The sequence below is a fragment of the Zeugodacus cucurbitae genome, chromosome 2 (genome assembly GCF_028554725.1).
Source record: "Zeugodacus cucurbitae isolate PBARC_wt_2022May chromosome 2, idZeuCucr1.2, whole genome shotgun sequence".
In the NCBI taxonomy this organism is placed as follows: Eukaryota; Metazoa; Arthropoda; class Insecta; order Diptera; family Tephritidae; genus Zeugodacus; species Zeugodacus cucurbitae.
The window spans coordinates 53,481,701-53,497,734 of NC_071667.1; the positions used below are offsets into that span (position 1 = coordinate 53,481,701).

General features: G+C 34.5%; 1 protein-coding gene across 10 annotated transcripts in view; it reads right to left on the reverse strand.

The window, feature by feature from the left end:
• The window catches only part of LOC105213533 (band 4.1-like protein 4A), a 209,642-nt gene that overhangs the window by 69,582 nt on the left and 124,026 nt on the right, over positions 1-16,034 (reverse strand). For all 10 annotated transcript variants that reach the window (XM_054226156.1, XM_011186422.3, XM_054226145.1 and 7 more), the window contains 4 exons: positions 8,074-8,178; positions 6,447-6,571; positions 2,696-2,793; positions 519-727 (listed from right to left, as the gene is read on the reverse strand). In XM_054226156.1, coding sequence (XP_054082131.1) covers positions 519-727; positions 2,696-2,793; positions 6,447-6,571; positions 8,074-8,178 — 537 coding nt within the window. The remainder of the gene's footprint in view (positions 1-518; positions 728-2,695; positions 2,794-6,446; positions 6,572-8,073; positions 8,179-16,034) is intronic.

Consider the following 16,034-nt stretch of genomic DNA (forward strand, 5'->3'; position numbering starts at 1 on the left):
TCGGTTCCAGTCCAGAAGAGACATATTTTTTATATATAATTCTTTTTTCAAATCTATTTGTAGTACATTTTTCTTCAAAGTCTTCCGAAGCAAATAGAGCTTTCAAGAAAATTTGGCAGTGCGCCAAAATGTAGGCAACATCTTCGTTAGCTCTTGATTCTTCGTTAGAATTGGACTTATGTATCTTTATTTCTTGAATACCGATATTTAAAAATGCTAAAAATAGGTTTTATGTCTACCCTTTAAAAGCTCTTCATGGGTGAGCTTTAATTCTAAATACCAATAGATTTATTTTATTTATTTGTCCTAAAACGTATTTGCCTTTGTAGCACCAACCATAGTCGTTTCCCTTTTTTTGCACCTCAATTTTCCTTTGCGCTTTGATCTCCATAGATAATCAATAACATAAAACATCAAACTGCAACATCAAAGCAACATTTTCCTAAACCCGCTTATTAAGCGATTTCAGCTTGTTGTTTTTTCGCTCTTCTATTCAATTAGCATTTGTATTCACTTACCAACACCGGATGCAAATCGACGCCGTACATATCGTGCCATTTAACTTTGTCCAAATAATTTAGCTCCGCTGTCGCCGGTGACATGCCCATTAATTGCTGATGAAGTTCGGCGACACGTGTTTCCAGTTCGCTGCTCTGATTCGGCAGTAAACGAAACTCGGACACATAGCCTTTGGAGTGACGACGCTGATCGTAATCCCCCAATTCGGCTGCAATGAAATGAGAAGCGAAATTAAATGGTTTGTTAACAGTTGCAAGGAAGGATTAATAGATTCGTGGAATATACATGTGTGTCAAAGAGTATAAGTTTAGTTGACAATTATAAACTCCACTTTAAGCAATTTAAATCATATTTTTTATTATTTTTTTTTTTTTCATAATCAGAATTCAGTTGACTAAAAATGTAAATTATTTAATGATTATATAGACATATATATATATATATATATACATATATATAATTTCATTTAACTCCTATTGGCGTGTTGGCCAAATACATATATACTCTATCCGTGTGACTACAGATACCCATAATCTGTTAAATGAAGCTGATAATAATAGCAACTCAGGCGGCTCAATGATGTAACTGTCTAAGCTGAGCTGAAAATGTGAAACAGTGTCTGACTGACTCCTTGGCTATTTGTTGTTGCTGGCCCACTGATTGCCTCTTTGCGCCTCATTAAGTGATTTTAATAAAATACAATAAATTTCTCAACTCAATTGCCGTTTATAAATATTTCGCGTAATGAGCGTGAAAAAATTTAATGCCCAACGAGGATGCTGGGTGCCTATAGAGAATATTAGATCTTCATACAATTTTATGTAGAATTATAATATTGACAAAAAAATGAGTATGAGTTCCCGAGTTGAGATTCTTGAAGATGACATTTTGATATTTCCTTTGATTTGTATTTTATTTTTAATTTTGCTATAAATAATTGAAAATCGTTCGAGACAGTGATTAGACAGATATTGTAAAAACGTTTTGTACTAAAAACTGAATATTCTCACTTCGATTCATTACTACATTTTGTTCTATGTCCGATATAACAATTACTTTATTATCATTTTAAAAAAGGTATGCGAGCTAGATAATGTCTAGGCTAGAGCTCTTGGTATTCGACTAACCGAATTAACCGGATAGGGCATTATTCGAATAATAATATTCGGTTTGCAGTATCCGGATAGTCGTAAGTTGTCGACTGTTCGATTAACCGTTCATTGTCAACTATTCGAATAGTGGAAGTTCATTAAATTTCTATTCGTATCGAAAAAAGTGAAACTCACGAAAAATTCCCACAATTGACATTTTCACAAATAAAAACGAACCAACAGCAAAGGCTGCTAGGATTTCAAACAGTTTTCATTTATTCAAATATTCGCATCGAAGCTACTATTCGAATAGTCACAGCAGAACGACTATTCGAATAGTATTAATCGGATAATATTCATACGAACGGTTACAAACGGGATATTCGAACAATCGGTGTTCGGGTTATTCGAATAATTTTAAGAGCCCTAGTCTAGGTCAATTTCATCTATATTGGTGCTAGGCAAAAGTCGAGAATATATCTCAAGGAATGCTTTTTAAGATTTGGGAGCACACTAAAGCCAGATATATCTTACATATCAGCCGATATATACCGAATAAAGTCCACCGGAAGTTAGAAAATCTTCATATTAAGTATACGTATATGGAGGCATAGTCCAGCGTATAAAAAGACAGCGGCTACGCTGGCTAGGTCATGTTGTTCGAATGGACGAAAGCGCCCCAGCTCCGAAAGTTTTCGATGCCGTACCCGCTGGTGGAAGCCGAGGAAGAGGGAGACCTCCACGCCGATGGAAGGACCTGTCTTCACTTGGTATTACCAATTGGCGCCAAACTGCCAAAAGGAGAGATGCGTGGCGAAGAAGTTCTGAGGACTTCATGTTCTTCTGGGAAGTTGTGAACCCATTTTGTCAAATTTTAAACAAGAATATACCAGAGACCAAAAAATTTAATGGAAGTATCATAATTCTACCAAATTCGAAAAAGTATTTAATTTATTTATTTAGTAGTAAGAAAAAATAAGATTTTTGAAAAGTGGTTTCTCAAACTCAATAGAGATGGGGGACAATAGTTGATTTAACAAAATTTCTTTGGCTTCTAATATTTATTTCCTATTCGCTATACTTACATTGCACAACGAATGCACCCAACTCTGCAGCCAACTCGAATGCGACCGGTAATCTGCCTTGTAAGACATCTTGTTTCACTTGTAGAAACAGTTGATACCTGAAAGCGAGAAAAATTATTATTTTCAATTAAAGAAGAGAACAACAAACTTAAATGCATATATAAATTATAAAAATAATAAATGTAAATAAAGCTACTTATTTGAAGCTGAAGTCTTTAATTATATTAACCAGTCCGTTCTTTATATATAAATAAATTATTAAATCATTTGTTTCAATAAATCATTTCACGCTTTAAAATAATTGCTGTTTTCTGAAAATTAAATTATTAGCGTTTAACTGAAGTCCCGACCTTAAACGGCTTGCATAAATCGCACCAAACTGCCTATCAGCGAATGAAAATGCAACGGCTGAGTGCACACAAGTGCAAAGCCTGCTCTGTGTGTGTGTGAGTTGTGTTGCATTTTAGGCATATTGTTTTTGTTATATTTGCATGCCGCACAATTAAAGTGCAGTGCCAACACTCGAAGGCTTCAACGCTGCATAACGGTATAATCGCAGCGCATAATCAATTCGCCATCCAGCCAAATGGCAATAAACGTTAATAGGCCTAAAACAAAGCACACCAATACACACACATGCATGAGGAAAGCGCATTAACACATACACATATATACAGAGAAGATTTATTCATCCGCAATATTATTATGTTGCTTTATCCCACGCCCAACGGCGCAAAGCTTTAGTTAGTCGCCTATTAGTGACTGATATTCAGCAATACTTGATTGAGGGCGTTTGTGAGTGAGTGTGATGTGTGTGTGTGCTTACAGTGGACTTCAGCTGACAGGCTATAACAATATTGTGCGTAAATAAATTCATTTATTGTATAGACTTAACGAATTTTAGACGCAGCGGGCGGGCGAGCGACACTTGATTGGATTGCGTTTGTGATGAAAGCAGGCATCTATATGTATGTGTGTGTGTGAGTGAGTCAGGATTTGCTGCAGACAGTAAATATTGTGTGGCTAGTTGATGTATTGCGTCTACAAGTGCTTTGTAAACTACTACACACACATACATACAAACAGACAATTATATACCCACATATACACTTACATATACACATATACATACATATGTATATACATATACATCTATATTAAAAATTTATTATTTTATTCATATATATCTATCGCTGAGTTAATGCTTAATCAGTTAGCTAACATTTGCATATGCACCTAAGCAAATATGCTTACACACTTAAGCGCATACTTAAGTACTTATGTAATTGCGAAAGTTGCTTTGCGCGTTATTGTTTACTTGTTTGTTGTTGCCGTTATTACAATTGATCTGACCATTTTCAATGGCAATCGATTATGTCTCGAAAATATTTACCAAAACACTCGTTTGTTGCATCAAACGGAAATATTTGTTTAATTGCAAATTTCCGTAGACTCATTAGAGCGATTGAAAGTTGTTGCAACGGTTTTTCATATGATTTCACTGCTTCTAATATGTCCGTAATGCGATTGCATAACAATAATAAATATTTGAAGTTCAATTTAAAAGGCTCATGCTGTGCAAAATTACGCACTTGTGAGTCTTCATGAGTCCTTTGAGTAAAATATTTATTGTGATTAAACACATTTTACGCATTAGCTATGATTATTATGGATTTCTTTGAATTAGACAAGTATTTGCTTAATGCAAAATTATTTTCGGTCAAAGGAGACATACTTTTCAATTTGAGTTTGCGGTTTTAATTCCTAAATTTCTATATTAATTGCTTTTTAGAAGTAAAAATTTGTTTTATTTATGACATTCTGGAAAATTTATTGGCACTTTCTGTATTTAAGTTATTGCGGTAAAGTTAGTTTAGATTAAAAATAATATACATATGTGGAGTTCTATACAACTCTTCGGCGGTTATTATGTCTAATAGGGATAATGCGCCTAAATCGAATTCTAAATCGATCAACAAAAATAATGATCAGATCTTCAACAGATTGAATCGATTTTTTTTGTTTATTAATTTCTACAACATCTCAAGAATATTATCCGAAATTTTCGATCCGAATAATAGTTTCGATGATACAGGCTTTGAAAGGTGTGCGCTCCAAGTCAGGTATTATTGTTACTCAAAACTTTAGACGCGTTTTTCTCGGAAACGTGTTTTCAAAGCCGCTTGTCATATGTTCTCTGCACAGGTGTTCGAGATACAATTTACTCGTGTTTGAACGAAGGAGTTTTATTGTTTTTTTTTTTCAGAAATTATACTTTAAATATGTATCTATAAGACAGAAAAAATTCTGAATTAGAAAACAAATTTTGAAACAGAAAAAAATATTGAAAATAGGCCTTTTTTAACCCGACAAAACTCATGTAACCCATTAAGCCAACTCCAATTATAAGTCAATTATTGAACTACCTATTCTTCCAAGCTATAATTTTATACCATCAAACTAAAATAAATCAACATCTTTAAAACTTTTGAAGATTTTTCTCTCTGGAGATATTCTCTATGTGATTTGGTAGTTGATTAGGGGTCTTTTCTATTAAAACTGTTTTTCAAAATGCAACATCTCACATAATGTTGTACTGACTTTTTATCTAAGGCTAATACCATAATTCGTAAGCCATATTTTTGTGTACAAATTAGAGTATAACAATAATGTTTTCAAGTATACAGAAGTCGACTTTGAATTCACCTTCGCATGGAAGCAATTGTTCGTTCAATAAAAGCATTTCGAGAAGGTACCACGCGTTTTAGTTGAAAAGAATTGGGCTTGAGGTGGGAATTGGTGGAACTAGTGAAAAGTAGATGGGGACGGAACGTAAGATCGTAGACAGTTTTAGCATGTCTTTTATTCTTTGATTGTCAATATTTTCATAATAAGATCTACATTTTCTCAGATAAAGGGTATATCGAGTAAAACTCTCTTTCTCTCTCTTTTTTTCTCTTACGTATTCTTACGCTTTAACCTATAAGCACAGAACTTATACAATTTTATCTAGGACTACCCATTAAGAGCTGACTACTCGTATCAGCATTTATAAGAACAATTTCCATAATTTCCATCTAAAGTGGTTTCCTATAACCACAACATACACAGAGAGTCAAAAAATGTCTCCAAGCTTCCTTAAAATGATGTGTTTTAAGTGTAGTCATTCGTTCGTCTACATTCTGCGATTGGTTCAGCGATTTCTTGTATGTTTGTAAAACCACTGTCCTTTAATGTTCCTGTTATTTTTGGATATAGGAAAAAGTCCCATGGAGCCTTGTCTGGAGAATATGGAGGCTGGGGAATCGTTACAGAATATTTTTAACCACGAATTCACGAAGAACTTTGTAGTGTACCCGTTACTTTTTTTAGCACATCTTGTACTTTAGCAAATACAAATTAACTCTATACACGCTCATTCAATCCGGTTCAATCTATTGGTTAACCCAATCCATTAAAACAGTCCGCTTCTGAAAACTACCGTTTGGTGATCTCGTATAAAATATCGAATTATAATTGAATATGATCGATATAATCATTACAACAACAGACAAAGAGAGCTAGATATTGTTTCATGAAAAAGTTCAGTAGATTCTAAACTTGTTTCATTGATTGTTTTTTAGATTTTGTAGCTTTGGCGAAATGAACGTGCCTATGGTAATCCAGTAGATAATTTTTTGAAACCATTATTAACATTACTTTTTGCTTAATATAACTGATATTCAAAAGAGGTTTCCTGATTTACGCTTACCTCGTAATTTCCTCGAGTAATTTACACGGATCAGCTGCATAGAACTTAACACCAAAATACAAATCATATGGATCTGATTTGGGTTTGAGTTGTCGTGATATACGAGACGCTGGATCCAGCCAGTGCTAAAAAGAGACAAAAGAGAATAATTACAATCATATGCAGTTGGTATTGTGATGATATAGAAAGATTGAAAATATATACAATTATAGACATTATGTAGGTTTCACATGATTTGAAGAGCTGTTATCAAAGGGCTAATCATCTAACAAGAGTTCGCAGCATTTTATGTTGCTTTTAAGTATATAAATCCTAGTGATAGCTATGTTTATCTTATAATATATAGGGACGATATTCCAGGAGTATCTACTACCAATATATAATAAGGAAGCACCACACTCAACAGATTTCTGTGACCTTGAAAAGTCAGTTGGAATTTTCACCCTCAAACAATGATTAAGCGTTAAAACATGTTTAAATATATATAGACATATCCACCAACTAATAAAATATTTATGTGCAAGCACATGACACAACGCACACACTGGGAATCATAAACTACTTTCTTAGTGAGCTTATGCGCGTTCTTTCCTCATTTTATTGGAGCGAAACTATATAATGGGGACTGCATAATATGAACATAAAAGCGATTTTCGCTCGAAAAAGGTTGCCGCTAGCGAAATGAACAGTGAAAAGCACCGTTAAACATGCGATGCGACAGGAGGCGCTGATTTAAAGCCACAGCGAAGGCAATAAACTTTGAATATTCTCACATACATATATATTAATAGAAAATATATGTGTATTTGTGGCATGTGGCAGCTCGTAAAAAGCTAGTATGCGCGTGCAACTGATTTGTGTGCGAAGGTGAGCGCGCACAAAGTCTTCAAGGACAATGCTGCTCGGCTGCCAATACAATTCATGCGGCGAAGAAGAGAAGAAGTTCACTGCCGTCTGACAGTCTGGCAAACTTTTCCGGCTGCACCCCATTGTGTGACAATCTGCCATCAGCAGTGGTGTAACGGTAAATTTTGTAAAGTTTCCGCGTTTATATACATATATGGAAGTTTGTATATATAACAGAGCTATGGATATGACCCTCGGCAGGCAGCGCGAATATTCGCAAATTATTCAGTTCCTCTGGCTGCGTGTGGCACATTTTCAAGGTCTCCCTAAACTATCTGCCAGAGTTTTCGTTGTGCCGGTGTGTTTGTAGTAAAAGGGAAATGGAAAGTGAAATTTATTTTATAATTTCTCGCCAAGGGCAAACAGGTAAAAGTAATTCACTTCACCACCACACACACAGCGAATACACTGCCTTAGATATAGTCTGTTTGTGCCTTCATTTTAGTGACAGCTTTTCACTTTGTACCATCATTACGGCTCAATGAATGCGCATGAAAATAAAGCACAAAATGAATTACGGCCTAAACGAGCGGCAAGTTGGCAATGCGACCCCCAAATGTATGCTACAATATTTGAGTGCTTGCGCAAAATTCAGTTCCAAGTGTGTGTGTGTGCGCGGAAATGTTGCTGACTTGCCTTGAAATTGACAGCGCATAACTTTATATTTATAAATAAACTCTTATATATGCATACATATGTACAGTTATACACTTTCACTTACCGTCTGATTCTCCTCGTCAATATAGCGTATGCCGAAATATGAAGTTTCGATTAAATTAAGTCTGGCGAAAACAACATCCAACAATGCTTGGCCCGGTAAATCATCCTATAAATAAACAAGCAGAAATATTATGTAAACAACTCAACATCAAAAAGAGTGTGTATGTATTTCTATATGTATTTATAGGTAATATGTTTAAGAAAGCGGGAAAAGTGAAAGAAAAGAAATATAAAATATTTATATTAAAGGATCCCTCTCCTCTTTCCTCTCAAATCAACTACCCCAAAATACTGCATGCTCAAAGCAAAGTCTGCCGTTAATCAATTGGAAAACTGTTGTTTTTTGTGTGTTTGCATAATTTGAGGCAGCGGAAATTTACGATTTTTCAAGCCAATTTTTTAGTTTGTATCAGCAATATTTTCATTCAAATTATTATTGAGATAATAAATAACTGAAAAAACATAATTTAATTATTACATGAAGAAAATTAGATTACCATAATCAATATTACTATATTATCTAAAGAATGCCTATTTGTCGAACCTTTATATGAGCCTAAATCATGAACTGAAATATATTAGTCCTGGAAATAATGTGATTTTTACATTTGGCAACCCTTCTCGACAGATTTCAATGAAATTCGGTATATAATATTTTGTTGACCCCCTAATGACACGTGTGGAAAATGGATGAAATCGGTTCCAAACCACGACTACTTCCCATTTAACGCAATTATGAATTCCATCTGATTGCATCACTTTATAATATATATATATATTAAGAACCAATGACGAAAGCAGAATAAAACTTTACACAAATATTGCATTTAGTTGTGGAAAATTGTTGAAATCGGACTATAACTTTTCAATGCCCCTGATATCGTATATGAAAAACTCGTGTCTTAGGGCAATTTTTCACCGAAAATATTTGTAAATCTCTCAGATATCTTAATTTATCTCAGAGGAAATTTTTTTCTTCTAATAGTGTGTCTCTGTACCAAAAATAGGTAAAATTGGGTCATAATCCCCGATCCCGTATACATAATTATAGGTTTTTCAAAAATACGATGGGCTTATAAATCGGTTAATATGTGAAATATCTTAGACAAATTAAATGAGCATATAATCTGGCTATAATGTATGTTGGTGGTGAAAATGAGTGAAATCGGTTGAGAAATTACCTCAGACTATATACTATATATGACGATTTTCGTTCTTTTAGAGCACTTTATGGGTCAAATACTTAAGTTGGATTTTATAACCCAAATTGTTCACAGCTCTGTTTCTAAATCTCGACATTTCAGAAGATACTGTTTTTGGAGCATCAATTAGCATTGTGAGATGAGAGGAGTATATTTGGATATGGTTCAGTATTATGGAATCCGATAGTCCATTCGAAAACAATTTTTACTTTTGGGCAACGCTTAAAATACTCTTTTGGCTTTCAAGACCTTCTAAATTTCGGACATATGCGGATTGCTTATTGCGGGAAGAGTGTTTATTGCTCTATTGTTGTGATTATTATTGCATCCAAAAGCTATCCAAAAAGATCTTAACCAGATTAATTAATTTTCGAATAATGCATATTAGTCATTCTAATTATTTTATTAAGCATTTTTACGCTTAATTTTAATTCTTCATACTGTCAAACAAATCAAATAAACTAACTACTTTAAATAAACAATATTTTCTCTTGAAATATTTTTGAAGCTTGCTGAAATTCACCGAAAAAACATATATTTCTACAAGACATATTACCGCTATTATTTTATTTGCACATATTTTTCACCGCACCAGCGACAGCTGTACAAACAACACGGCGTATGAGCAACCACAATGAGAAGGCACGACATTTACACATACAAACATATATAAATGCATACATAGCTACATGGCTACATGGCTACATGGAAACCAGCATACTGAGGTTGAGGGTCGCAGGACATTGTGCGAGTGCCTTTCGAGTAAATAGCTGACATTGCCTTTTCTGACAGCCGGAAAAATTTGCGCCTGATGTCACACACGCAATGCGAGTCACAACAGAAACAGCAACAAAAACAACAACAACACTTTCAGTAAGCAAACGGAAGCGAGTGAAAAGCAACACGTAAGGCCAACATAATGGCAATTGACGCGGTAGCTGTTGTTGTGCGTTTGAGGAGTTTTCGGGGTGCTCACAGAGTTAGTGCATGCAAAAAATTAACCAGCGCTGGAATGCCAGTCGGTAGAGGGGCTGTGGCAATCACATAATGAAAAGGCCGGCAAAATAAAAGAGCGTCATAAAATGGTGTGCGCCACCAACAAAGGGGTAACCAAAGTCATTACTCAGGACAGTGGTATTTTTGTCCGTGGGTGTGTCCGCATGCTTGTACAAAAATTTCTAAATTGCCTCAAATAGCTTAGCTGCATGTGTGTGGCAACTGACGTATGTGAAAGCATGTACCACCACACTAACACACTCACGAAGGATATGCGTGTGCTCGTATGTGCCATGCTTGTTACGCAATGCTTAGCTATTTGCATAGCTTGAGGGTGTCTGTATTGTCAAACTTTATTTGTATTGTTCACTTTTTGTTGTATTTGCTTGCTGTTATTCATTGTTTTACAAACACGCCGCAACTAAGGGTTAGTCGACGCTTTGCAATTTTTCATAATTTGTCTCCTTTTGCGTTAAAGAGACACTAACAAATGTAGCCGCTTACCACATGACATTCCATCATTTATCAAATGCTTTTAAACATTGCATGTGTGCTGTAGAAGCTACAAATTGGTTATTCGAAAAGTGAGAAAGTTAGTTTGGGTTATTTTTAGTTTTTAATATGCAAAGGTTAAAGGACTTGAAAAAAGTTTAAAGCATCTTAGTTTAAATTTCAGAATGCGCCTAATTGTAGGCAACAATTTAATTCCATTATTCTTTGGAGCTCTATAATTGGACACAACTCCGCAGACTTTAATGATTTCAGTATTCCATAATAGTAGAGAAGACTGAAAAAATACTCCTTCATATGCTCTTTGATTGGTTTTATAAAATTTAAATTTACCAAAGATAATTGGTTCAAACGTCATCACAGGAAAAGTAAGAAAATTAAGGAAAAAATTTGCTTATAGAAGAAATTGCCATAATATTAGTACTCCGATCTGCTTAAAACAATAAAAAGTATTATAGAAGACTCAGCTTTTTGGAAAAAATTTTAATTTTAAAGTAATAAAATTTCTGCTACAAACTTATATTTACTTTCATAACTGACATATATCTATCGACATATTTTTCATCAATTTATATAAAAATCATTCTGAATGCATAAAAGCCTTCAAATATTTTTATCATCAACTAATAGCCTACAAATTCAATTCATAAATCTACAATGTACATTTATTTCTTTTATTCCATTTTATTTCACTTTACTAAAAGCCATCAAAATCACCACAACACATTTAGCCTATAGCACCTCACAGTTTTCACCAAAAAGCAATTAAATTCGAACACCATTCGAACAATTCATGGAAAAAATGTTGCCAAAACATAAAACGTTTAATGACGAAAGTTTAGAATTTCACAGATTTATTGCAGCATAGAAAATGGCGCCTGCATCCTGCGGCAATTGATGACAGTCAATTTCGCTTTGTGGTGAACGATGATTGTGAAAGTTGTTGTGAAAAAATGTGTTCTAAGCGATATTTAGTGATAAAATATTGCCTTTTCTGCCGTTGATTGTGGCCACAGGCTGTTTTTGTTTTTTGAAATTTCATCTTTTAGTTTTTTATGTGCCGTGTTGTGTGGAGTTTAAGTTTAAAGTAAAGAGAAAAAAAAATGTATCATAAAAATTAAATCGAAGCTATGTATTTTAAAATAATATTTTTATTTTCTAAATGTAAATATATATTTTTTAACTTCATTCGAATTCAAACTTTTCTTGTTTGTCTTCATTAAGAAAAATATTTGTTGTTGAATTTTATTATTATTTATTTCAGAAATTTCATAATATTAGTCAAAACTTAATGTTATCCTAAAGATGTCTAATAAATCTCTTTAAGCGCCATTTTTTATTCTCTTTAAGTTTGCATCTACTGCTGTAGTTTTCAACAGCTTTTCCTTCCATTTGTACATCTAATATTTCAGTTTTTCTTGTTAACTTTAAACCTCAGTCTATGTCTGAATCAGGACAAGCAAGGACAAGATTTTTTTCACAGAAGGAAAAATGGAGCATGCAACTACCCTGCAGGAAAAATTTGCCGTAAGCTAGTAATGCAAGGACAACAGAGTAGTAAATAAGAAGAAATAATGCGATTTGCCTCAACATTGCGTTTTTATTTTGTTTCAGATGGCAGGTGTTACTAGATTAACGATTAACGTTCGCCTTGAAAGGCATAGTAGACTCCATGTTTAATACAAGCTGTAAAGACGGAAATTTGATTAATTTTCCCTAACTCCCAGAATAAATTGTCAAACTTTGGGCTTTTGTGACGGTTCTAGACTGGCCTAACCCTTTAAAGAGTTTTAATCTAAAGTTTTTTGTGAAAGTCTCCTCATCAAGCAGTTAACTCGAAAACCTTTTCTCAGGATAGCTTTCTTCAAAAAACTCAAATGTAATAGTCCATTGGTTAGTTTTGATAATAAAATAAGCACACAAAAGGGATTAACAGTAGTAGTAGTTAAATTTTCTATTTTTGGAAAAACGAAACAATGTAACAAAGCGGCATCTAACGAAAGCTTTCGATATAATTAAAAATAATACGTATACTTCATCTCAAAAATTAGAAAATAGATAACCATTTTTTTTATACTCTCGCAACCTGTTGCACAGAGTATAATAGTTTTGTTCACATAACGGTTGTTTGTGTCACCAAGAAATATAAGAGTTAGATATGGGGTTATATATACATAAATGATCAGGATGACGAGTGGATTTGAAATCCGGATGTCTGTCCGTCCGTCTGTCCGTGCAAGCGATAACTTGAGTAAAAATTAAGATATCTTAATGAAACTTGGAACACATGTTCCTTGGCACCCTGAGGAGGTTGCTTTCGAAAATGGGCAAAATGCGTCCACTGCCACGCCCACAAAATGGCGGAAACCGAAAACACATAAAGTGCCATAACTAAGCCATAAATAAAGTTATGAAAATGAAATTTGGAACATAGGATCCCATTAGGGAGGGGCACATTTGGATGTGATTTGTTTGAGGAGGTGGGCGTGGTCCCGCCCTCAAATTGGTTTTTTGTACATATCTCGGAAACTAATAGAGCTATATAAACCAAACTTTCTGCAGTCGTTTTGTTTAGCCACTTCTTAGTACAGTCCAAAAATCAAAGAAATCAGATAATAACCACGCCCACCTCCCATACAAAGGTTAGGTTGAAAATTACTAAAAGTGCGTTAACTCACTAACGAAAAACGGCAGAAACACTAAATTTCACATAAGAAATGGCAGATGGAAGCTGCACTCAGATTTTGTTGCAAAATGGAAAATGGGCGTGGCGACGCCCACTTATGGGTCAAAAACCATATCTCAGGAACTACTCTACCGATTTCAATGAAACTTGGTTTGTAATAGTTTCCTTACATCTCAATGATATGTTGTAAAAATAGGCAAAATCGCTTCACAACCACGCCTACTTCCTATATACCAGAACTTTGAAGTCCATCTGAATCGTTTACATTACAATATATAAGGTAAGCACTAGTGAAGATATCGGTGCAGAACTTTGCACAAATACTACGTTAATAGTGTGGCAGCCCCATTCTAAAAATCGCCGAAATCGGACCATAGGTTTTTAAGGCCCCATATATCGAACACGAGGACCTCGGTGCTTCTAGTCTAATATTATGGTTTCCAACTTTCAATGGACTTTATACAATATATATGACGAATATGTGGGTCAAATTGTGTATTACATAATATAAATAAAGTCAAATAAATAAATTGCGAGAGTATAAAATGTTCGGTTACACCCGAACTTAGCCCTTCCGTACTTGTTTTATTATCAATTATGATACAATTGAAGATGGTGTAATTGTATCAATATACTAAAAGTTCCTTTGAAATCTTGGTATGGAAGGTGTAAGCTTTTCTTTCTTTCTTATTTCTTTTGATCATAATGATTCATGATGACAATCTCGATTGTATATCACAGCGTTAACGAACTTAATAAATTTCTAATATAGTAGTTTCAAGTTTAGTTCTTGTTTCCTCTTTTACAACAAAATTATATTATAACTTTCTCACATGGTACTTGCGACCTTAAAGCGTCACTGCGGCATTGCCTTTGCGCCACAACAAGTTGGTTAATGTAATACTTTTCTTAGCATAATTAAATTAAGACATACAACGCCTAAGTGGCAACTACAAACACAACCCGCACCCAAGTACAAGCACAGTGTAGTGAAAAGAAGAAAGGCGGTCAATGGGCATCGCAGCGCAGCGAAAAAGCGCCGACAACAAAAGCAGACTAACAAACCAACTACTTTGGGTCAACAGCTTTAGCCGCAACAACATTTTCACCAGCAACGCTATGCGGCATAGACACACAAAGGCAACTACCTAAATAACTGTGCGCCTTTCTTCAACTGCGTTCTCGTCTTAATCTTCCAGCTCATCAGCATCTTCATTTCCATTTCTATCATCGCCATTATAATCTTAATTTGCAACAATTGTGTTGAGTTGAGCTTCAGCGCCGAGGCTTTGCAAAGAGTTAAGACATACTCTTGTGTGTAGTTGTTGTTGTAATCACACTGGGTACGTGGCAGTCGGCAGCCGTGTAATTGCGAGCAGCCAGCGTTAATATTTCCATTTTGCCCAACGCCAACTGCATTTCGGGTGATTTATCATGCTGGATGCCGACAAAAAAATGGCAAAGGTTGCTGAAAGGGAGAGTGAGGGGGCGGCGTAATGAAGGTTCGGCAAAATTGATTAATTATTTGCCATTATTTGTGGTTGAAGGCTTTGGCATATACATATATACCTTCTCTAAATAGCCAACCAAATGGCCGCTAGTCGGCCCTTCAGGTGCAGAATGACTGGCAGTCTGCTGCAGAACTCTAACAGCTTCCTTCTCGCCACTAATTCACTCATTCAGTCACGGTAATGAACCACAAAATTGCATTTACTTATAAGGAGATAAGGATTAATTGAATGAAATCATTGAATCAGTGAATTGTTTCTGTGCGCCGACTTGGTTGTTTGTCTGTCCGACAATTTGGTTTTGTGTATTTACTTAAAGTTAGTTGTCTACTTTTGTTAAGAACTTTCGTTGAAATCAAACAGTGAAAGCAAGAGGCAAAAGTTGCTCATTGATAAGCGCATTTGGTTCTATTAGGCAGCTTTTCTCAGTGAGAGCTGTAAGATAACAGTTTAGTGTTCATTGCTGTTAGGCTTAAGTTGCTTTAAGTAATTTTGTTGCGGAAGAAAGGAGGTTACATACATAAGTACAAAGCACAATTTAATGAAGCTTAAGTAAGCCAATTTAAGCATTGATTTTGTTACCGGCTTCAGTATGCGTACATATATAGGTATCTATTTGGTAATCATAAATTTTTTTAAGAAATGGATTAAACATTAAATAAGTTCTTTATGGTTTAAAGCAATATTTTAAACCGGTTGAATTTGAGTTTAAACCGATATATACTCAAAGGAATTTTAAAATAATAAAGTTAAAAAAAATTCAAAAAATTCAAGAAGGGTAAGTCTGATATCAATCATGCTTCAATGGAAGCCTTCGGTTTATCAAACTCTTGACAGTAATGGGTTGAACTAAGCACAATTAAAAATTAATTGGATTAGGGTAATCAAATAGAAATAAAGTATTAAGCGTTTAAGTTCCTTATAGCGTTTTAGACAGGAGCTAATTGATCAATTAAACAGGCTCTGCTCGATTAAAATGCTTATGAAGAGCGATTTACCATACAAAATAAAATCTACATTTATTATACTCTCGCAACAAAAGTTGCTGAAGAGAGTATTA